At 37.8% G+C, this 26,095-nt stretch overlaps 1 protein-coding gene across 5 annotated transcripts in view; it reads left to right on the top strand.

Moving 5' to 3' along the window:
* The window catches only part of ACVRL1 (activin A receptor like type 1), a 50,366-nt gene extending 32,908 nt beyond the window's left edge, over positions 1-17,458 (top strand). For all 5 annotated transcript variants that reach the window (XM_075199688.1, XM_075199690.1, XM_075199686.1 and 2 more), the window contains exons 7-10: positions 3,695-3,970; positions 5,028-5,225; positions 10,121-10,251; positions 16,857-17,458. In XM_075199688.1, coding sequence (XP_075055789.1) covers positions 3,695-3,970; positions 5,028-5,225; positions 10,121-10,251; positions 16,857-17,015 — 764 coding nt within the window. In that variant the 3' untranslated portion in view covers positions 17,016-17,458. The remainder of the gene's footprint in view (positions 1-3,694; positions 3,971-5,027; positions 5,226-10,120; positions 10,252-16,856) is intronic.
* The last annotated feature ends 8,637 nt before the right edge of the window (positions 17,459-26,095 follow it).

The raw sequence follows: 26,095 nt of genomic DNA, 5'->3' as shown, positions 1-26,095 counted from the left end.
GGAGAGATGCACTGTGCAGCAGTCCAACCTCCTACTATTTTGGAACCATTCTTTTCATTTAAGTAAGTGTTTCCATTTTTCTCTGAAACTTTTCACCAGCTTTGCTTCCTTTATGATTGAAATTAATTATAGTACAGAAGGAACATTAGAAAAGTTTTTATTAAGTGTCAGTTTATATTGCTCGGAGTATCATCATCATCATCATTTATTTATTTATATAGCGCCAGCAAATTCCGTAGCAATTTACAATTGGGAACAAACATTAATAAAACAATACTGGGTAATACATACAGACAGAGAGGTTAGAGGGCCCTGCTCGCAAGCTTACAATCTATAGGACAATGGGAGTTTGAAACACAAGGGTATGTGCTACATCATATTGCACATTGGACCAGCTAGAATGCAAAGGTAAAAGTATTGAGTGGGCTGTGTGATCAGTCACATAGTAATGTTGGTCAAAGGGTTGTTGTCTTGTGTTAGGGTGGTAATAGGGTAACCTAGGGAGATTAAGATGCTGGTTGAGGAATATCATAAGCTTGTCTGAGGAGGTGGGTTTTCAGAGAACGCTTGAAGGTTTGAAGACTAGAGGAAAGTCTTATTGTGCGAGGGAGGGAATTCCACAAAGTGGGTGCAGCCCGAAAAAGTCCTATAACTGGGAATGGGAGGTTGTGATGAGAGTGGAAGAAAGATATTTTGAGATAAGTGAGGAGATGTATGTCGGTGAGTATGCTTAGAAATGTGCTTCTTGACAGAAGTTCAACATTGGGGCACAAAATGGGTCCTATTAAAAGAGTAGTATGAGACCTGAGCTCATGCAGAATTAATGTTATTTTTATGGAGTGGAAATTATGCATTGTGACTGGCTCTGAGCTTCAGGTAATGAACCCCCCAATAGCTCCATGGGGTGGTTTAATTAAGAGGAAGTTTGTCCAAATGTGGGAAACCTCTGTAAAACCTCAAAACATTTTCCTCTTTTTCTATAGTGGTTAGTCCATCCATATTGGTGCTAGTATGGAGAGCCTATGGAGAGGAAGGACAGTATCATCATCATCACCATTTATTTATATAGTGCCACTAATTCTGCAGCGCTGTTGAGAGAACTCACTCACATAAGTCTCTGCCCCATTGGAGCTTACAATCTAAATTCCCTAACATACACACACTCAGAAAGAGAGAGAGACTAAGGTCAATTTGATAGCAGGTAATTTACCTATTAGTATGTTTTTGGAGTGTGGGAGGAAACTGGAGCACCCGGAGGAAACCCACGCAAACACAGGGAGAACATACAAACTCCACACAGATAAGGCTATGGTCGGGAATCGAACTCATGACCCCAGTGCTGTGGGGCGAGAAGTGCTAACCACTAAGCCACCGTGCAGTGTTTCTGTATAGTGAAGTCACAGGTGGTTTAAGTCAGTTAAAAGAGAGAGAGAGAGAGAGAGAGACTTATAACTGACTTACTTGTAAGAGCTTGGTGCTGGTGCAGAAGTTCGGCATTTGGAACGCAAACTTGCCTTCCAAATGCCGAACTTCCTGTCAGTGGAAGGCACATGCGTTCCACTGCGGGCAGAAGCACCAAGCTCTTGTAAGTTAGTCTTTCTCTCTCTCTTCAGCCCTTAAGCGGAACTTAAGGGCTGCTGCGCCCCCTTGGCCTTGCGCCCTGGGCGACGGCACCGCCCGCACCACCCTCGTTACGGCTCTGGTTACAACTACAGCTCTCAGTGCTACTCCTTGAGAGTCAGGTGGTAAAATATAGGCGGGGTCCAGAGAAAATACCCTTCCTGCCCTCCACAATTACAGGCCTTGCAATGAACACTAATGCACTTGTCATCATTTCTACATGAAGTCCTCATGGGCAAATAAATTATCATCTGAATATCATGACAATGAAATAACGGAAAAAAGAGAAATATTTGACTTAGGCTATAGCGAAAAAGACAGTTTACAATAAAATATGCATATTCAGTCAGACCTTATTATACAGAAACCTACTTAAATTGGGTATAGATGAAAAGATTGTGTATCTGGGTTATCTAATTTAGCCCCCGAATCTCTGTGCAGCTCTTTGGTGATAATACAGGTGAAGTGAAGTACAGCTATCTCTGTAGCTAGAAGAGAAGAGTGTATTCAGCTCTTGGTGAAGCAGGAAACTGTATAACATAACATATACTATTTATACTCAGTATAGAAAGGACACAATACCATGGCAGGTAATACATGATATATATAATACATGAATACTCATAATACATGAGTAGTGTGAATTGTGAAAATATCCTTATCTGTATACAGGGCATCCGGAAAGGTGAAACAACAAAATATTGAGCAAAGGCTGTGAATACTTATGTACATGTGATTTCTTAGTTTTCTATTTTTATTAAATTTGCAAAAATCTCCCCCAAAAACTTTTTTCACGTTGTCATTATGGGGTATTGTGTGTAGAATTTTGAGGCTAAAAAGGAATTTATTCCATTTTGGAATATGGCTGTAACATAACAAAATGTGGAAAAAGTGAAGGTGTTGTGAATACTTTCCGGATACAGTGTAACTCTGACATGATAACAATATATTTTACAGCAAATTCACTGATACATCTTTGAGCAATCAATTTTAAAATATCTGGATATTACAAGTCTACTAATAATTCCATGCTCTCAACCTGCAACCTCATTATTTTATACTGGCCCAGAACTCATTTATAACATCTAATATTCTCATATTTCATAGCAGGGGTGCATTATCCCATATATATGGACACAAATATAACATTTTCAGAAAGAGAACACATTATTACATTAAAAAGGTATGTTTAACAAAACAACTAAATAACATGATGGAATGTTACATGTTAAAAGGGAATACTAAAAAGTTTGAGTTTAAAAAAAATAAATAGTACTCATGTATTATAAGTAATAAGAAATGCATGACTACTTTGATATATTACAAGTCAACTAATAATTCCATATGCCCAATCTGCAACAACGTTCTTTTATATTGGCAGTAGACTGGCTTCTAACTTCTAATACTCTCAGATTTCATAGCAGAGGTGTATTTTCTCATATATATGGACACAAATATAACATTTTGAAAAAGAGTTATAACAGTGAAACATGACTTAATACCTAGACTACTTCATATAGTTCCTCATTTAGAGTTGGGCGTATGTCAATTTTTGTTGCATAAATATATGCACTTCTATACTGCCCATGTGAACCAAGATGTGTCTGTATCTACATTTGTGCATGTTTTAGACTTGTGGCCCCTTACACCTGGAAAGATATGCTTTTTAGGAGACATATCTTTTGCGGATACTGGAGGCCTGCTGTAAAGATATGTGGTGATGATGATGATGATGATGACAGCAGCATTGTCTAACCACTTCTGATTGGCTGTTTGCATATTGACCCATTCCCCTAACAGTACTTCATTCATTAGCGCTATAGCTATATTAGTCGCACCAATCTATTCAGATTACTTATTTGTCATATTTACATTTGGACTACTGCAGGAAAGAATATTTTCAGTGGAATTTTAAAGTGGGAAATGGAGGATGTGGGGTGTTTTTTATATTTAATTACATTTCATGTGGTAAATACAACTTTAGTGTCAAGACAATATTCTCTCTTATGTGTATGACATATATGACACTGTATGATACAGATTTGATTTTTATGCATATATATTTATTGTTCAGGCTTCATTGCATCTGATATGACTTCTCGAAACTCCAGCACTCAGCTGTGGCTGATTACTCATTACTATGACAATGGGTCTTTATATGACTATCTACAGAGGACGACTGTTGATCCTGAAGAATGCTTGCAGTTGGCGGTGTCAATTATTTGTGGGTTGGTGCACCTTCACGTGGAAATATTTGGCACCCAAGGAAAACCTGCTATTGCACACAGAGACCTGAAGAGCAGGAACATCCTAGTGAAAGCCAACAAACAATGCTGCATTGCAGACTTAGGTGAGAATGTAGCAAAGGTCTAGCAGATGGATGTGGTATCTTAAACATAAATGATGACTAACACTAAAATACATGATGCCTTGTATTACTTGCACTCGTTACTACCATCACTCACTCACTGCCCTGCAAATAATTTGATCTGCATTACCATGTTACCTGCATTTTTATTCATTTAGTATGTCTGGTTTTTGTATATTGTTCTTCATGTATCATGTTATGTGTAATGGATCACTGCTTTCTGTATATGTCCTGTACGGTGCTGCAGAGCCTGTGTGGCGCCTTATAAATAAAAGACAATAATACTAGTATTCACAAAAATATAATATATCTAGATTTCCATGCATAGGATTACATGAAAAAACAGTCAGTATTTAACTTATGTGCAAAACAGAATACTAATTTGCACTCCTTGCAATGTAACATGGTTTTGTCCAGGAGACTGAAATAAGAAGTTTCTTAAGTTAAGATCCTTAATGAATTAGGCCCCTGATTTTTGCACCAACTGAGCTGGAGGGGGACAGGTCTCATTGTAAACTCTTTAAGGGGTGAGACCTGTGTGTCAGAGAAGCACTTTATCAGGTGCACTTTAAACAAAGTAAAACAAAGTTTCAAAGGCACCAAAGTGCCACCTGTTAATATCTCCTCGCTCTCATGAGTACTGTAAGATATGAATTAGTCAGTACCTCAGCACAGAAGGAAAGGTGTTATCTAATGAAATGTGGTTTAATTTAAACTGATGTATTATAATGAATAGTGTACCATACTGTAAAGTGTTACAGATATAAGGAGAGACCTACAAGTTCCTTGTCTTCTACAAAAGCATTTGGCTTTTGGCATTGTTTTTTTATATGGCAAAAGTGCTGCTTAGTATGGTGGCACTATACCAGTAAACATTAATAAATAAATGGCCATGGAACTCCTAGTTGATTTATATTTACCATATAATCTACAACATTATACCACATACAAAATCTAGTTTTAGTTTTGTTTGTTACAGTACTACAGAATCTGTTATTTAAGAATGTATAACCATGAAAGAAATGTCTCTGTTTTTCAGGCCTTGCTGTGGTGCACTGTCAGAATGGTGATTACCTTGATATTGGTAATAACCCACGAGTTGGCACAAAACGTTACATGGCACCAGAAGTCCTGGATGAAACCATACGCACAGATTCATTTGAATCATACAAGCAGACAGATGTGTGGGCATATGGATTAGTGCTGTGGGAAATATGTAGGAGGACAATTATAAATGGTGAGTTCTAGACCTACAGAATCATTCTCTTATTGTTCATGTTTGATGATAATACAATCAGGGGGAACTGGATCTTCCTAGGAAAACCTTACATTCTTGGGTTAAGACTGATGCATTTCTATGTGGCTCCTTTTCAGTAGAAAGGTAAGACAAATAGAGCTTTTGTAATATACTGCAGAGCAGACTGGTTGCAATAAGACTATTTTAATGGAATGCCATCCAAGTTGCCCCTTCTACTTGGATGGCAGAGTAATTCCCTGGTATTTAAAAAAATCATTATTAAAAAAACTTACAAAGGTGGACTGATCATAGTAGGACAGTGATCCCTGATTGGATCTGGCCACCATTACTATTTGTCTCGGCAAAGGCCATAATGGTCAATTGATTGAAACAGCAAAAACCTCCACACCCCATTTCGTCATGAATTCCTTCTGAGCTCTCCCATTTTTCTCTGCTCATTCACATTACATAGTGTGGAAGGAAAGAGACGTTGGCCTCCATGTAACTTCATCGATCATCTCTTCCTTGGCCCACCATCATATCCGTCACTCAGCTGACAGCATTGTCATAACAAGGCAGTGAAAGGCACAGATGCATACGTAATGGCAGAACATGAAGAAACACAAAGATGTCTGTGTGTGTATACAGTATGTATACATCTAGGTGTGCTAATTTTGCCTCTTCTGGTATAGACCACAAAATTATCACTGAAGATTTCTATAGTGGCACAGAGAAAGCACTATAAACAGGACATTACAATTATAACAAAATAAATGAGGAATTACCTGTGTAATCTAAGTGGAATAAAGGAATATAAAGTATGGCGAATGTGTAATGTATCAGATATAACCAATGGTGAGACCGTTCATTGTAAAACAGCTTGTAGTGCTAAGAGGATATCTGAGAGAACTGGGGTAAGGTTATATCTTTGCTTGAAGAAGTTAGTTTTAATGCAGTAATAAAGTGACTCCGTGAGGGAGACAGAGAGTGCCATAGATATGTTCAGCATGGAAAAAGTCCTGGGGGTAAACTTATCAAGCTCCGGGTTTGAAAAAGTGGAGATGATGCCTAAAGCAACCAATCAGATACTAGCTGTCATTTTGTAGAATGTACTAAATAAATGACAACTAGAATCTGATTGGTTGCTTATAGGCATCATCTCCACTTTTTCAAACCTGGAGCTTGATAAATTTACCCCCTGGAGGCATAAAGAATAGATGACTGGAAGAGGGGGATAAAGGAGCCCACTTCCTATTACTTTATCAATAGTTGACACTTGGAATAAAGATAGCTCTCATGTCCCCTTTATTGTCCCGATGCTTCAATGAGCAGTATTTTAGGGAAAAAAGTATATGCAATAAGGTTTGTACACAGGTAGGTAATTTGTGTGCATACTACTGCAACTCAAGATCATTCTATTATATATATATATATATATATATATATATATATATATATATATATATATAGTGTGTGTGCTTGTTGCTTTTATTATTGAAACAGGGAAGAAATGTAGAGATTAAGCTTTATTTGAAAAGCAGACCAGTTTGGATTGCACAAATCAGCAAATTTCGCACTAATCCAGATTCCGAATCGGTTCGCTTATCTCTTATTGTAATGAGTTAATAGGGTATTAGGAGCAAAGCTGCTACATCTTGTAAAACATTCATGCCAGTGCCGCTAATCCTCTATTTCAGATACGTGGCAGCCTGTACAGACCTGTATTTCTGTTTCACACGTTCACATGAATGAATAATTTCTCATTACACATGTCAATTAATTGCACAGACAAAATAATCTAACAAGGCAGAACTTGCCTCTAACATTGAAACAAAGCGGACACTGCGGGCCTGCTAATCAGCCCTTTGATTTCAAATGGTTTTGTTTTCCACAAAGGATTAGCTGTAAATTATAAACACTGTAATCTGGTGTCAGCACCCAGGTCCATGATTAAAGCAGCCATTACATTCAATCAGCACTCTGTTTATTCAACACTGATTAGAAAACTAGCAGCATCAGAGAGGAGCTTGGAACTCAGCCATGCTTCCTGCAGCCTGTTGCCATAAATCTGAGGCACAGGACAATTTTCACCATAGAAGAGTGTCAGCGGAGCACAGAATGCATGTTGCGATGTGCTAAATGGGATCGTCCATGGTTTTACTTTTGACTTTGAGTCTGTTCCAGCTTTACAATGCAGTCACAACGCGGATACGAAATCTGACTTTCACCCACAGAATTCCAACAATAAAGAATCTGAATGTGTGGTGGGTGTTAATAGCAGAAGGAAGAGAACTGAGCCAAATATTAATTAAAAAAATACAAAGAAAGAATGTTTAGGTATAGGAAACACTTTACAAGCAGCAAGATTACAGAATATCTATAAAGTTTGTGGTTAACCCTTTCACTGCTTGTTAATTTTTTCACCCCCTCTGCTGAGCCAATTTTGGTACATTGGGACTCATCACATTCCATCTTCATAATAATCATATTTCTGTGCAGGACCCCCACAAGTCATGCCCTGGCTTTTTTCAGAATATGCAATTTTAGAAAACTCCATTGGTTTCTATGTAACCAAACAGGCTGATAAGAATAGTATCCTATGTCTTTGGGTAGATGAAACAGGGAGCACAAGTAGTACAAATATCCAACTACCACTATGTTTTTTTTATGTTTGAAATATGAGATGAGTGCATTGTAGAAGTCACGGTAGCAGAAAAATAAAATGTGGAGAAGGAATACCATTCAGGAAACTATATAAACTGTCTCATCAAATGAGGGGTCAATTACCTTTCTACCATAGACCTGTAATGCACAATCATTTCCAGAAGGTGGCGCAATAACAGAAATATTTTCACATTTTACTAAATTTAAGTTGGGCAAACAGGTAAAAAAAGAGGGATTGTCTTACCTTCTGAATAACTGCTGATGGTACCCTATGTGTATGGGTTCACTTAATATAAAGAGTATAAATAAGCATCTTTATATGACACTTTATTTCCATAAATGTTTTTTTCTCTACTAGCGATACGTAATCATAAGACAACAAGGGTGTATACCTTTTTTAAAGCACACCCCTCTAATTAAAAATATGTTTTTTTAAGTTCTATATTAAAATAATAAAGGGACTTCACTCTGTAAAATGTGGATGCCGCCATTTATTTTAGAGCCAGGGTGGCGAGATCTGAGCTCTTTTAAAGCCCCCCCTTCTACATCCTTATGACTCTGCAGCAAGTCTTTTGCTGCAGCACTTCAATACGCACTGATCACAATCTACAGTGGTTGGTGGGTTTTTTTAATCCCTTCACAGTTTTGGAGTCCATGTCTCCTTAAGCATTCAAGTGGTTAAAGGGAACAGCACAGTATATCTGTTATGATTATTAACTATTAGTAAATATATTGTCAGTCAAAAATACGATCATTTCTTATTCAATAAAAATACATTCTTCTAAATGCTGCTAAAGTGCCAAAAACTTGCACCAGATCTAGTTTCTAGAATGTCTAATCCCTGTGCTCTTTAGATTTCTACTACTTTTATTTTATTTTTAGACTTAACTGTACCCAAATCAACAAAAATAATGTTGGACAGAGTTCAGAGTTGAGAAAAAATAACAATTTAAGTCAAACTTACTAGATATGCAGCATTCGCTGGGTCCACCAGTGTTCCTGATGCCTATAAAGGTCACACACCAGTCTGTACTCTAACCTCCGGTGTGGCAACATTACAGGCTTCAGGAGAACTGGCAGATCTGGCTCATACCAGGTAAGTATAATTATTATTGTATCACTTTGAGCTCCACCAAATTCTAAGTTTGTAGTTTAGAATGAAGTTCTTATTTAATAAGACCCTAGCACTGAAATGATTACACAGCCCCCTAGTTTAACCACTTAAATACTAAAGGGTCTCCATCCTGCAATGTTCCGCAGCACTGGTATATTTTGGAAATTGCAATAGTGCTTCACCAATGATTTATGTTCTCTAGCTTCATACAAAAGAATAGTGAAATATCTATAACAGGGGAAGCTGGTTAGCATCTTATGCACACTCCAAAAACATACTGGTAGGTTATTTGGCTGCTAACAAAATTGACTCTCTCTGTGTGTCTGTGTGTGTGTGTGTGTGTGTGTGTGTGTATGTGTCAGGGGCGGATCTAGGAAATTGTTATACCGGGGGGCGATTTAGGGGGGGGGCGATTTAGGCCACGCCCCCTTTCTGACTTCTGAGGCTGCCGGCGGCTGCACAGTATGTGCAGGTCTGTTCGGCAGTGACAGGCAGGAACAGTGTGCTGCCTGTCCGCTCCGATTGCCCCGATCGCCCCCCCACCCCCCTGGATCCGTCACTGGTGTGTGTGTGTTAAGGAATTTAGACTGTAAGCCCCAATGGGGCAGGGACTGATGTGAATAAGTTCTCTGTACAGTGCTGCGGAATTAGTGGCCCTATATAAATAAATGGTGATGATGATGATAGTTTGGAACTTTTTTTTTGTATTTATGTATGAAAGTATCAAATGCAACTAAAGCCATAATAGTAATGCTGACAGCAGAAAGTCAGTTAATAATATGGAGAAAAGTATTCTGGTCTAAGTAATTCTGACATGGGTTTTATGGTCAGACCGAGAGGTTATAGGTATGTATATGGCTGACAGGAGTCAAATTCAAATTGTTCTCACTTGGGTATAGTATCTGGGCTGTATGTATTATATAGTTTTATGGAATAATGGTCTTGGTGATGTACTACTACTTGCCGACCCCTTTAATAAATTGCTATAGAGATTCTTCACCTTTTTTTAAAACTGTCTGTAATGTAACATAAAAATTAGGCAATGTCTGGCTTATATTCATACTACGTGCAGGCTAATATGTTTCTCTTTCCCTGCCCTGGTTCCCGGCTCCTGTAGGTATGGTGGAAGACTACAAGCCTCCGTTCTTTGATATGGTTCCACATGACCCAAGTTTTGACGACATGAAGAAAGTTGTTTGCATTGACCAACAAAGACCAAATATTCCTAACACTTGGCATTTACACAAAGTAAGTATATGTCAGATAATGTAGTCTTAGCTAAGTAGATGGTCCTTAAATATGGACTGTGTAAAAATAGGTTACGTCATATTTTGATCTTCTAATGTAGCAAATTGTATCTGTATCCAGTGGCTTACAGTGTAGCTTTTGTTAGTTTTTGTTTTGTGTTTATTAACTGGTTTTATTATTTAAAAAAAAATGAAAATTTCTAGATACAAATTTTAAAAATAGCTTTTGTAATATGTACAGTGTAAAACACATATGTCACCTGTTTTGTGTAAAACTAAACATAACATTTTGTATATATTGTGCAGTGGGATAAACTTTAGTTTTACCATTCCTTGAATGTTAGAACAGGTCTGTTAACGCAGAAAATCATTTACAAGTTGCTCAAAGTACACTGCCATATTTCTATGAACGTCCGATGCTTGCTTAAAGTCTCTAATTTGAATAAATAAACTGTCTTGATAATAGCAATGTATACTACATCAGATTTCTGTATTTATTACAGATTTATTTTATACATTATTTATTTTATTTATATTTGCCTCGGTCATGTTTATATACCAGACTAATTAAAAAAATTAGAGCAAAGACACTTTCTCCTCATTACTTACATCACAGTAAAAAGTCATGAAAAGATATGCTTGTTTAACTTCTACAAATGGTATATAAAGCCCATATATAGTTTCTAACAGATGTCTCTTTAATGGAGTAAATGTTTCCATATTTTGCATTTATTTGTACTGTATATCAATTTTTGTAGCTTAATAATATGCATTCCCGTACTGCGTATGTGTATCAATATGCGTCTGTGTCTAGATTTATGTAAGGTGAGCATAAGTTGAGTTTAATAGGTGTTTATTCACGTAACTGTATCACCCCCCCCCCCTGAGGATGCCACCTAATGAGCCTTGGACTCTCCAGATATTCTGCTTAGGAGGGATATAGCTTTCTCAAAAGCATAATAATCATTATTTAACATGTAGAAACATTCATACAAAACAATAAAGCATTATTTCAATGTCAAACAAAAAGTTTATTATTGAACAACATTAAATTAATGCATTATAAGCTATTCACTGGTCTGGTAAATAGTGCATTACATACTGAATTTGCCATTTTACAATTGTGCTGTACACGTGTAACTTTGATGTTACGCAAGAGGTTGATCACTTTCATCTATCGCTCACTCACTTTTCACACAGGTTCAAGGTCACCCAATGAGAGGGACGAAGGGCTGGCAGATCTTGTTAGGCATTAGACACTACCCTGTGTGTGTCACACATCGGGATCTTAGCCGCACTTATGTCATCCACCGCTGTCATATCAGGGCTTCCTGGGTCCCTTATGGTCGTCTGCAGCATTCCCGTCCTCTACACCTCTGTTTGTAAACAAACACATACTGTTTGTTCTGCTGCATGGGCATAGCCATCTTGGATGCAGTCAGGTGATCTTTCCAGACCAACCAGATTCAGTAGCTGTGATCACATGAACTGAACAGCCAATAGTTGTTTGTGACACCCTATTTAACCAAGTGCTCTGTTCCTGTCAGCATTTCCAAGTGCTCTGTTCCTGTCAGCATTTCCAGACTACTCATTCCCCCTACATTCAGCAAGAACATGAGCAGGAAGATCATCCAGGCTGCTAGGTTCTGTTTCAGTCCTGCTCCAGCTAGTCCCAAGGGTCCCGAATCGGATCAAGAAATACAGATGACCGTGACAGTGTGAGTCTAGTCACACTCCATATGGTAACCGTCACGTCCCCTTCAGTAGGATGGAAGCCCTGGAATGGATATTATCACGTTTGCATTTGCAAAGGTCACCCTGCCCAAGTTACAAAAGCAATCCACACAACTCAACTTATGAAGCTAACCATATTTTAAGATCAGGGATGAATATACTAAAAATATAATTTTATTGAATGCAAATGAAGATTAAATAGAACATAAAGAGTAATGACAGTTTCAAATAGAGAAATGACCATAATATCTGAATAAATACTGAGAAATAATGTGGCTGTGTCCTCCTCACATATACTGGGGGAATCATTCTAACTATATTTATGAAGACATTGGGCTTAGTTTGGACCCACTTGCACCCACTTACGCTGGCTGACCACCTGAAAATACGCTATGTCCCACATCATGGTACTCAGTACTTTTTAGGGTTATAGCTGTTCTAAGTCACTAGGCTAAAACAGTTAGAAAGTACAAATGGTACTTTTAGGGTCAGAATTCAATTATCCCTGGAGTGCCTCTGGAACGGTCACGGGGCACTCTGCAGAGATGTTACATCCGCGATGTTGAGGTACCATAGTTGGGGCATATTGTGACTAATTGAATTCCCCTTTTGTTTGTAAAAACATAAACGCTAGAAAATACAGTATTACATAAATTTCAGGCAGGTTTACTAGACCCACTGTCCCTTCCCTCACTAGCCCAAGAACTGTTAGTTCTCTTGACCTTGGTCCCCGACTCTTAGCTCGATATTCTCCCCTCTACGAGCGTGTTAGGAGTAAAGCCCAATCCCAAGTTCACCAAGTAATAGGACTCATGGGGCTTCATTGATCACCAACAGCAATAACAGGATGCCAAGTCTAGTAGAAGCTTAGTCTTCAACACAGAACACGTAGCACACCCACCTGGACTTGGACCCCTTACTCTTGTAAGGCTAGTCTGGTTCCCACACTCACAGGGCTGGGTCAGGGAGGTTTTATATATAGGGGACCCACCAAGGATTGGCAGCTGCCATAAGGGGACTGTTACTGGACTGTACCTACCCAAACCCATACACCCACAGGCCTCATGCTGTTCTGACTCTGGACTGTCTAGCTGGCCACAGCCTGGAAAATGTATGATTCCCAATTTAACTCCTCCATTAATTCCCCCAAAATCTGTTTGCCATCTAATCAGGACTTAATGTCTCTTGATGGGACATGACTTGCAGTCCCTCTACAAGTCATGTGACCTGGATCCTCCTGATAATTACCCCGAGCCCACCTACTAACATTTAAAAATAACCAATAACAATGTCATAATACAATACAAGTATCAAATTAGAAAAGGCAGCATATGGGGTAAGTTGAAAAAACATATATGTAAAATACCCTCCTTACATTTACCTATTATTTGCCCAGGCTAGACACCCTGCTCTCACCACAATATTGCTGGCACAGTACAGTGCCTAGTGAATGTAAAATTAATGTATAAATGTAAAATTCTGACTTGGTAGTCTAGTAGGGCAGGGAAGGCTTGGCATTATTATTATCCTTTATTTGTAAGGCACCACAAGATTTCCGCAGCGCCGTACAGAATACAAACAGTAGAGTATACATGATGAAACACTACAGAATAATAAACAAATAATACCAAGACTACAAGAGCTCCAAGCATAGCTAGTAGAGTGAAGTAGGGGCGGAAGAATAGGTATAGAGGCAGGACGGTCCTGCTCGTAACAGCTTACATCCTAAAGGATGGTATGGAGTCTACATTAGCATTTCCAGGTGCCAATGGAGAAGCCTGGTGGTGGTGATTACTGCCCTACAGCTAGGGATACCACGTTGGTGTGCAGTTGCCATACACAATCTGTGAGTAGCTGCTATACTTATTGAATATCCTAGTTTGTGTGCATTGTATTGGATTTCACAGGGATATATTAATAAAGTACATACCTTTATTTGTTAACTTTTCTGCTGTATTTTTAACTGAATGTGCCAATTTTTGGTTGGGTTGTTAGCAGTGCTGTATAAAGAAATTAGATGTTTTTATATAATGGATTGTAATATTGGATCCCTGGTCAGTATTTTCTAGTGGCTATTAATTATATTCTCTATCCTCCTATACTTTATTTATAAGTAGAAATAAGACCACACAGAAACTGTTGATGCACAATTTTTATGATAAACTTCTTTTTAGTTCCTAATAATAAAATCGCAGGGTGCAGTTCTTTTTCAACTCCTTTTAATACTTGCTTTTAGAAATACTATTGTGACATGTATCGTTATGGCCAGTAGTGTTTAAATAAGTATTTTCATTTACCTCTTTAAAATATATGCTGAACAATAATCTATTAGTGATGCTATCAAAATGAATAGTCAAGTCCGAAATGAAATAGTGTGACCTTACAGTATACAGTATATGAATGTTAAGCTATATGTGTTCCTTAGTAAATAAGTAAATTATTCTTGAAAATCGTTATAAGCGCCATCCCAAAATGTCATCAATATAGCTCATCCAGTGATATATTGAAGTGTGAAAATGATTGTTGTTCCACATGTGATGACAATATAGAGTTATTTACCTCTTGTAGGATCAGCACAACATGCCCCATAAGCATCATTGGGCCATTCCCCTTCAACTGATCCAATTGTATATTACTTTTTTTTACCTAAGGTTGCCCAATTTTGATTTCACTCAGTATACCTACTGGGCATTTAACGCTAACTACAAATCTTGAATCTTGAAAAACTTAAAGTTTTCACATAGTTTTTGATTCATAAGGATATGATAACGTCAACATTTCACAAATTTTGACATTTGTGATCATACAAAACCCTCATTTTCTCAGACCAGGATTGAGACAATAAAAAGGTGTTCAAAAATTAAGAGGCTTTAATTTCATACAGCTCATGACTAGGTTTGAAGAGGTTAACAATTCAAGGTCATAGGCTCAAAGACAAATTCCCCAAAAATATATGACATCAAATTTTCAATTACTTTCTTTATTCCTTGATATTTTAAGTCCATACCAAATTTAAAGTTGCGAAAGTAATTTTACATCAGGAACATTATCACCCGAATACAGTTTGAAGTAGAAAGTATAAAATCAATCCACAAATCTACTGGGTCAGAGCTAGCAATACAAGTAGATCTCAAATGGCATTTAGTAGTGCAGTCTGCTTGTATATCTCTTGCAGAAAGTTTTGGGGCTTGTTAAAATAGCAGAAAAATACTGCATAGTGTTTAAGAGTGGCCTAACAGCCTAGACGCTGTTACTAGGCACAGAAATCAGCATTTTGGAAGTCTGAATTTTTAAGTCTTGAGGGAGAAACATCTGCAAATATCTTAACGGAGCAAAAGAGTCAACTAAGTAATAAATACAAAATAGTGATAGAAATTAGTGATAGATATGTCTCCTCTTTCTCAATATATCCAGTTAAGCTTACTCTGCTTATAGTATTGCCACGGGCAATTATCAAAAGATATTTACCTCTAAATACTTATAATGTAAGAGGTGTAGGGAACAATTGATATATAAGTAATGGAATAACAGTTGTATCTGTTGATGGAGATTGTGTGTGTAACTACTATAAGGCAGAATCATTACAAACCACAATATTAAAGCAGCCATTGGCAACTGGCATTTCTGTGCAGCTCCTGTGGCAAGCAGACCGATCTTCACCATTTATATTAGCCTAACCTTCGTTTAGTTTTGGTTCTGGAGAAGACACATCTTCATTTAAATTTGGAGTCAAATAGTGAGTGGTTGTCCTGCATGGCCATCCCTGTGTCCCTGACCATCTTGGGCTTGTCGATACATCCTTCCACCATCAACTTGTGGTTATCCACCAGCTCATAGTAGCTACCTGAGACATAACTGGTTTTGGACATAAAACTAGGACAAGTAGGATAAGTAATCCACGAAACAACCCTGTCCGTGGTCTGATGACACTCCTCAACACCACCTTGTCATTTCCCACTGCCTTCACAAATGTTTACCTGTTTTATATTTGTTAGATTAAGATTATATGGGAGGTATTATTATTATTTATTATTAGTCTTTATTTATAGGGCGCCACAAAATTTCCGCAGCGCCGTACAGAAACAGACAGTGGACCATACAGGGTAGTACAATACAGAAGAGTGAACAAAGATACCAGTACTTTAAAAGCTAAAAACATAGCTAGCATAGTGGAGTTGGAGGAGAATAAAAAGGTAAAGATACAGGAGGGAAGAGGGCCCTGCTCACAAGAGCTTACATCCTAAAGGTAGGGAAACAGACGGGAGGCACAATGGGGAGTCAGAGGAAAGAGGAGCGAGAAGCGGAACAGGGGATGAGAGGGAGGAGATCGGGAGTCAGCGTAGTGTGGTTTGAAGTAGAACACAAAACTGATCTAACCTGCATCACTAACTGCTGTCTGCATGCCACCATATTGCCACATGCCCAAATATTCATTTATTTGTAAATATGGCTCACTGTTTATAATGGAAATGTTTTACAACTAAAAAGTTGGCAAAAGAAAGAAGAAACATTTTTTTAGTCCAGATGAGTAACAATTAATCACCAAATTCATGATAGATTCAAGAAAGATGTTTTCCTCTTATTTAAATTGGTCAAACAAGGTGTTTTTATCTGTCATATTTTTCCTTAAGAATTAACATATCTTTGTGAATATTGCTTAATATGAGCCATTTCTGCGCAGCTATTTAATTTATTGTGTGAAAGGTGCGGGAAATTTCAGACTGTAATAAGGCACTTGTTTGCTTCAGCTGTTTTCTGGCTGTCCCTCAACGCTGTCTTTAAAAATGATCAGAGCGTGACATTTGTGACACCATCTATGCGAAAGCAACTCATTTCAAATGTAACATTTTTTTCTTTCGTTTTCTCCCTTAGGTATTATCAGAACTTACAAAGACCATGAGAGAATGCTGGTTCCAGAGTCCATCCGCAAGACTTACTGCTCTGAGGATCAAGAAAACATTAAACAACCTGAAAAATTCATTGGATCAAAGTTCAACCATTTCTATGCACATCCTTAAAACAAATGACTGAAATGAAGGCATAGGAGAAAATGTTTTTGGCACATTGTTCTTAATGGTGAGCGTGACTGTAATATGCCCCAGAATTCAAAGCACAGTTTTGAAGACGCTGCCCAACACTTGTTTCTATATACTACAAATGTACCAGCTTTGACCAATGCTATTTTTGGTAGAAATAAATATGCCAGGTCATTAGAATAAGCACTTTTACAAGCTACAAATAAGCCGTTTTCTCAGACATCAACTTAACCTCTTTCAGCATAAGTACTGCTAACAGCTGAAATATAAATTGCTTGACTAGGTTCTAAAGCAAATCCATATTACTTAGCACTCTAGCAGCAAAAGTCAGAAGAGTGTATCCAATATCAGTTGACTTCCAGCATAGAAAGACTTATGTTGTAAATATCAGGCTGCAGACATGAAAACAGTATATATTGTCAGTGGCGCACGCAGGGGGGGTTTCTGAGTCTCTAGAAACACTCCCTGCGCTAAATAAGTGGCCACTGTCCTATACAGCAGCCGCGGCGCTGTCAAAGAAGCGTACGCGGCGGAGCTGTATTGTATACAGCACCGCCGCAGACGCTTTTTAGACAGCGCCGCGGCTGCTGTATAGGACAGCGCTGGCAAAACGCAGCTGTCTCTCGGTTTTTTTTTGGGTCGGCGGGGAGAAACCCCCCCCCCCCCGACAATCCTCCGTGCGCCCCTGATTGTGGTCCCTTTGGCTGCATCGTCAGCCTCATAATTTCTAAATTACACCTGTCACCTACGCAGCATTTTGTACCTCAGTGAGTGCATAGGCTGGATTCTCAGGAATATTGGTATTGCTTGTAAAATATCTGCCCCCCCCATGTATGTAAGTGACCGCTAATAGTGAAATTACAAGTCCAACTTTACAATGCTCAAGTACACATATAGGACCTCATTTAGAGTCGGACAGAAAGTCCGTTTAAGAAGTGTAGGAGTGGGAGTGTGCCGCAGCTTGGTAGGGTATTACGAGTGGCAAGCAACCCCAGTTGCGTCCCACTCTTAATACCCTATCGAGCTGCGAGCAGTTCCTGCAGCTAGCTAACGCTTGCGCCACCTAATTCCTGCCGCACAGCTTTAGCCCTGTTTTGACATGTGTTGCGTCTGCGCCTCACTGTGACTAGGATGTATTTACATGGTCACGCCTTCACAATTCCGCGTTCCTCCCCTTCTCTCGTAGTGAGTCGCAAGCTGTCGCAAGTGTTAATTGCGTCCAAGATGCAGGCGGATTTGGTGCTTTCTGCACATGCGTGGTAGTGTTTTTTGGTTAGATGCGCCTAAAACGGACTTTGCGTTCAACTCTAAATGAGGTCCATACTGTATAAGTAATATGTACCTCTGCTTCAACCACAATAATCAGATGAGAGAAAAAGGTTATTTATTACAGAACTGCAGCAGTTATGTTTTCAAGTAAACTGAATTTGTTTAAAATTTGTTTATAAAATACTCTTTTTACAGTGTGAGTTGTCTGCATTTGTCAGACTATTGTATATTAGTGCTTTTCATATAAACTGCTTGCTGTACCAAAAATGTTTGTTTCACATAATAAATCCATAAATTATTATAGACATGTTGTTTACATACGCGGATGTGGAAAATATCACAACAAAGCACAACTTCTAAAATACAATTAAACTTTCTACCAGTTTACTGATAACCCAGAACATAAACATAAATTTTATGCATGTAACACGCATTCTTAAAGCCTACTAAATGTACAATAATACTGATACTTCAAAGAAAATAATGTAAGCAAATGGAGCTGTAGGCACACAATCTTTGACAAGCATTCGCATCGGTTTTTCTATTGCCTGCAGCATTCACAAGCATTAAGGCTCGGTATAATATAATGGAGTTCTATGGAATTGCTCATTGCAATACATAGCACACTATACTACAGGAAAACTTTGAGAACACCCTTCAAATTCTGTTTAAAGTAAGGATAAAATACAAGGTTTTATCTGCAGTTTTATGATTGGTTGTTTTCAAACCCTTAGATGAGTGAGAGAATGACAATAATTGCTGTAGTTTGTTCCTGCAGGAGAGGTACCGGTGGGCAGAGCCCTGTTTGTGACCTTTTTCACAGAAACATGCCTATTCTTAATGCTAATTTCGTGTAGCAGATATGGTCTACTTAGCTGCTTATTTATTGTACAATTTAAAAAAGCATTGCTCAGCCAGCAGTGGTGAAAGGAGTCTTACCACACGCCAGGGCAGTCTGTTTTCAAGGTGTGTATGTGTACAGGCCAGACTTCTCCTTCCAGTTCCTGATTCCTTAAAACAATAAATAAAGTAAAAAAAAAAAAAAAGAAAAAAGAAAAATCAGAATTGGATTTTTTTTTTTTTCTAAACGCTTTATGTTAATAATAACGCATGTCTCCTAGTTAATGCCATGGTCCATGTTAAATAGACTTCCCATGCTTTGGGGAGTCATTGCAGGAGGTCCCTGGCAAAGGCTACCACCAGCAATAGACTGTGATAGTCTTCACCGGCCAGGGGCCTTTTATAAATAGGAATAATGCCTAAATCTAGGAATGTTCTACTATTGATTAGATCCCTTAATGTAAAATAGATTTTAAAGGACTAAGCAGACAGAGAATACCCAGCAATACTTCATATCTACTTTCTCACTATGCCATAAAACACACACACATAACAAGGTAGTATACGAAAGAATATCTTTCAACAACTAACTTATTTACAATAGGGGAATCAGGACAATAAAGCAAACTATAAGCTATGCCTGAATGAAAGTTCTAATAATTCAAATTATCAGAGCTATTGTGAACTCTTAAACATTGAGGTTTAAACCACTATTTACACCAATCTCTAATGAATAAATATCACATATCAATCAAAGGTGCTCTCTAGTTCATTGCTGCATAAAGGGCTCACTACGATTTTCATTAATTGTCATTGTGTAAAGAGGATTAATGAGCATAATTTTAAAGTATTAATGGTGTGTTTTATTAAATCTTATGTAGATGACCTATTTTCCATTAGGTAAAACACTTTACTATCTGCTTCCTGGAAACTGACCCAAAAGTGCATATTCCTTTGAACACATAACTTCATGAAACACACCATTTATGGATCACAATCGAGCTCTTGTGCGTAGGACCCCAGGTAGAACAAGTCAGCAAATAGATGTTATACATTTCATTACTGAATTGTAACATTTGTGGAAACTATCACAGGCAGCTAGGCATTAAGATACAGAGGCCAATTCATTATTACTTTCCCCACAAATTCCTGTTTTTTTTTTTTTATTGCTGCTTATCATAGCGATAAAAGCATTCACTGAACACCTGTATATATTGAAAAATATCGCTGACATTTAATTTACCAAATCACCGGGTATGTCTCTGTATGTGTTCACATACGCAATGGTACTGAATGGTACCAGCTTTGGTCTTTCACTTCCATTTGTGAAAAAATATAAAATGAAATAAAGTATAAAAACAGACAAGATTACATATAATATATAGCTTATATACAATGTTTGGGTTTTTCACTACTTGTACAGACGTTATTACAATTATTTTTAGAATTAAATTAATTTTATTTAAACATATTCTAAGAATGACGCCTATTTTAATGCTTTTGTTCTGCTAACATCATGCTGGCAGGGTTGTCGCTGGTGATAACAATGTTGAAGCTGATGGGAACTCCTTTGATGAATAGGGAGATAAAGAGCCCAATCTCTTCACTCCTTCACAAATTAACCCTTTAGAGAGAAGACATTTTTAAATCATGTCATACTTCATGACTGTATTTTTCAGCCCAAATTACCATCTGTTTTTAAAATGGCCCTCTTTTGGGTTGGATATATAGACCTGCATGGCTAATCTCTTCTATTGGCTCCCAAATGTGCCTATTTGGCTACTAAACTTAAAATCTTCTTCTTTCAACTCTGTACAATACATATGACCACACTTCCCTTCAGATTTCAACACACTAATTAGCATTAAACACAACTTGGACTATGTACAACAAATGGCGTTCTGCCTACGTTCCCCCTTCCTGCTTGAGATGTGCTTTGTTCACTTGACATTGTTTACAGCAGAACACACACAGCTGAAACTGAACCTTAAAGAGGGATCATTAATCTCTGTGAGGATCGCAAAGACCATTCCCACAGGCATTAACAGCAATGCAGAGTGGCTGTGTGATTGGCTCTTACGATCCTCATAGGTAGTAATGATCATGCATAATTTTCAACAGCAATTGAGCTGAAGGCAGCTGAAAGGAAGGTGAACACAGGCTGACTGGCGGTGTGCACCTACCTAAACTGTGCCGGGCTATAAACACCACAAAACAAGAATTTTGTATGTATAGGTCAGGAAGATACCTCAGGAGTTCGCGTAGCCGGACAGGGTGCATGGCAGTATAAAGAGCCCATTTACCCTGGGTTCTCAGCTTCAGAGGCACATGGACCAAATATTGCCATGTTTTCACTACGTAGCACTGTCAGTTCTGTTTTTGAGCATCTTAGACTTATTAGATATGTTAGGCCTGAGTCATTAAGGAAACTAAGCCAAAAAAATGAGTAAATGTTCTCGGGACAAACCATATTACAATACAAGGGGTGCATATTAGTTTATTATTTTGCACATAAGTTAAATACTGGCTGTTTTTTCATCTAGCACACCAATACTTGATAGCTTTATTTTTACACTGAAATTTAAAGTTGATCTAGGACATTCCCTACCCAAACTATAAATCTGTCCCCACGTTATAAATTTACCCACCCCCATCCTCCAATGCAACATGGATTTGCCCAGGTGCAAATCCATGTACTCCTTTTTTATGCTTTGCTCTCCTTAATGACTCAGGCCTGTTATGTACAATTTAATAATCAGTTATTGCTCCTGCAGAAACCATCTGTCACATGTAGACCCACCCACTTGTTTGTTACTAATAATTGTAGAGCTACAAAAACTCACCTTATGGCTTGGGCCCTAGTTCCTAACCCCAATCCAGTCAAACTAAATGGGATTTGAGTCCAAGGGGTATATTTACTAAACTGCGGGTTTGAAAAAGTGGAGATGTTGCCTATAGCAACCAATCAGATTCTAGCTGTCATTTTGTAGAGTACATAAATAAATGAGAGCTAGAATCTGATTGGTTGCTATAGGAAACATCTCCACTTTTTCAAATCCGCAGTTTAGTAAATCTAGCCCCAAATGATGAACTGTTCCTTCATGAGACAGACACTTCGGCTGCATGTTGTAATTCAACAGCAGTCTGTAAATATTACTATTGTGATCTCAGTACATACAAGCGCTTTTCTCATTTAAGGCTGGTCTGTACATTGTTCATGTTAATCCCATTTTAAAATAAAGTTGTCTGTGTCTGGGGGCACACATTAATAATGTAGACACAATCGATCTCACTTCAAATATATCTAAAATTTGATTTTAGAAACTGAAATGCAGACAGATAAAAAAAAGCTAGCTCCAGGCCATTGAGGATAAAATGGCTAGATAAATCAATTACAAGTCAACAATTTCACATTTACCTTTTGCTTTTACAGAAGCTGCCACTAAAATATATATTTAGTCACTTTGTTTGATTTTTTTGCTCACTTCAGCACTTGGCATGCCCCGTAGGGCAGTGTCCCTAAAAACAGTACAGAGCTGTTATGCATTAGTAGATAAACAAATTTTAGTACTTCATTAATTTCTACTGCGAATGTATATGTCATCATTTACTTATTTTAAAAACATTTTCAAAAAGTTTTCATGTCTTAGCATACTTGCCAACTCTCCCGGAATGTCCGGGAGACTCCCGAAATTCGGGTCAGTCTCACGGACTCCCGAGAGATCTGGCGATTCTCCCACATCTGGCCCATCTGCCCACTTCAATAAATTAGACCTGGAATGTACGGGTGGAGCTTCACGATTAGCGTCATTTTGGCCGCCGCCCCCAGTGATGTAATGCTTGTTTAGGGTTTTTTTACACTGTAAAAAGACCCAAAACAGGCATTACGTTACCGGGGGGTGGGGCCAAAATGCTGCGAATCGTGAATCCCCGCCCCCTCCACCCATACACCCCTCCTGCCCTCCAGAATCTCCCGGACCCGGCCAACATAAGGTTGGCAAGTATGGTCTTAGCTAATTTTCAAACCATTACCAAAAGGCTGTGTGCGTGTACATTACGTTGATACTTTTACAGCTTAGTGGCTTGTTAACATGCACCTGTCTCCTCTGTCTCCTGCACACACTGATGGTAGCCATTTTGTAAATTGGTAGGCTGCATACTTAGGAACATTGGTGCAGTTCACAATAATCCACCCGCCAATATTTGTAAAATGTTTCTAGTTGAACATCTATTACAATGTATGACCGCCATATACAATGATAAGCCATTCAGAATAGCAGTATCTGAGACAATTGATAATATATCATTGTCTGGTGTGGATTGCTGTTAAATGTCACTTTCTAAAAATATGAGCTTGTCTGAGAAGTTTGCTGTACTACATATGCCTGAAAATCCCACTTTGTGACATTTTCAGCCCACAATTAAAAATATTCACTCTGTACAGCTGAGCCTGCCTGCGTAATTCAGTCTGCTGAGTATTTTGCTTATTGCACTTTATAATCTGACTGAAAATCTGATTCTCGTGAGCAGGGGAAACTCTCAATCTAAATATTACATTCAAATGATATTATACTACTCTGCCTCTGTCAACATGTCACTTTCCATTTGCCTTTTTTCACCAGAGATTATCATTCTCAGCAGTTTTCAGTTGTTATGAAAATCTCATTCACTGTGGGGATTTTTCACTAATCAGTTTGCCTAAATTAAAAATAAATTATTCTAAACATGTTTATATATATTAGTAATAATGTACCTGCATCATCAATAAAGTGTGCTGTAGTGCTTTCTGTGTGGATTAAATTATACAGTATCTGCTATAATAGCTTGCCATGTGTACAAATGTGCTGTAACCCTTGGTGACCAATCAAACAATTGCTTTCATTTTCTAAAATTCACTAGACAAATGGCAGTTAGTACCTGATTGGTTCCTAATGGTCATAGCAAATTTGTTCTCACGGTCTAATGTTATTAAATAAGCTCCTGCAGTATCTGATTCTAGTGGATGCAGCAGTCAGAAGGTGATATTTATGAAAACATTTATGAAAAACTACATGTGTAGACAATATTCTGCCCAAAAATTACTGTGTAGCTCCTGTGTGAGATTTCTAAAAAAAATATAGGTTTTTTTTTAAAAAAATAATCACACTATGAAAAAACATCCATTGTATGCATAACTAGCTATATTTACTCTAATTATCTGAACAACTTTTTAGTGTGTTTTATAATGTTACAATTATGCTCTGTCTCCATTTTCCACCAAGAGTCACACAAACAGTAATATTTTGCATATAAATAGATAGCACCTATTGTGCAACATTTTCTGCACTTGTTCACTGGCAGATTCAAGTGACACTCATATGTCAAAATGTCACAAATGTTTCCTTCTGTCTACTCTAACATTAAGCTACCAGTGGCATTGGCTGGTTTCTCTGAAAAGTTGCACCAGCTTGTTTTCTGTTAGCTTTGCACTGCAATATTCTAGCTGAAATTGAACAATTGGCCCAATATCACAGCGTATGTGGCTCTGAAATATCCACAATGCCAGATAATACTTCTTTTAAAATTGAGCATTAAAATCAAGCTTATCGGGCATGATGGGAAATGCAGTCAAAAGGTGACCTCTATCAACCTGTGTTAGGTAATTTTCCGATCACACTAACAGGCTACAAAAGCAGGACAAGATCCAACTCCTCAGCCCTAGGAAAGAATGGACAGGTCTCATCCATTTGGACACAAAGTGCATGGCCAAACTGAATGACGATTATGTTGCTTCCCTCACAGATTGAGCAACAGGTCCAGCTTTTGACGATTATCACCCACAACCGATCTGGAAGAAACGTCCTCAGATCTAAATACAAATTCGAACTCTGCACCCTTTTATTTCAAACAATGGATTCTATATTTATAGTTATACAGTCATGAGAAAAAAAGTACATGGTCGTTCAAATCTGATTTACCATGATACAATTAACGATCTTACAGTCTTCAACAAATCCTAAAATTTAATAAATCTAATCTCGTGACAAACAGCCTATAGCAAATTTTACTTTACAATGTTTACAATGTTTATTCACCAACAAAATAAGTCAACATGAAAAAGCCATGTGTGAAAAATAAGTACACCTGACAATTCACCTTCAGCAAACAGTATATTTAAATACCTTATGTTTTCTCTCATGATGTAAAAGCACAGATTTGAAAGAGAGTGTACTTTCTTTTCCAGTTGACTGTACATTGTAAATAAGCAAATTATAATCAATGTACACAATGTAGTAATATTGCTTAAATTATTTATTATATATCTATCCTAAGAGGATTGTAACAATGTTTTATACCAAGTTTCTTTACTGATGTTATACCACTGGATTGTAAATCATTGAAATTAAATTTATATAAACAAAATTGAATAGTTTTTCAAATCTGTGTACAGAAATATCAGTATGCATAAAAGTTGTAAACAGGTTTTGTAATACGATCTAATTACCATACTCTATGAATTTTAATAATAGAAAGTTGACATTTCAGTAAAGTCTAAGTACTTGTAATACACATCAGGAATGAATGCCTTGATTGTAAAAGATTGAGAACGTGCATGGTTTTAAAGATTTTGCCATCAGGAAGGGGGTTGATTTATAAAGCAAGAAATAAAAAGTATTTTCACTTTCAATTGTACCCTGCATTAGTTACACAGAAAATAGTGGATGATGCACTAGTTCATTGAAATAAGTTGACCAAATGGTGGATTAACATTGCTTATTAAAGTATTGGGATTGGTAGAAAAATAAGGTACACAAGGTGTGTGTGTGTGTGTGTCTGTGTGTGTGTGTGTGGGGGGGGGGGGGGGGGAGAAGAGCCGTAGCTTAGAATTCTAGCGCTTGGGGCGAGAGAGACTAATGCCGCCCCACTAGCCCTCAATTTTAACCAAATTAACCTAAAATATTCTTAAACTGCGCCCCCCTTCAGCAT

The sequence above is a fragment of the Mixophyes fleayi genome, chromosome 2 (genome assembly GCF_038048845.1).
Source record: "Mixophyes fleayi isolate aMixFle1 chromosome 2, aMixFle1.hap1, whole genome shotgun sequence".
Lineage (NCBI taxonomy): Eukaryota > Metazoa > Chordata > Amphibia > Anura > Limnodynastidae > Mixophyes > Mixophyes fleayi.
This window is presented reverse-complemented; position numbering and strand designations above follow the sequence as displayed.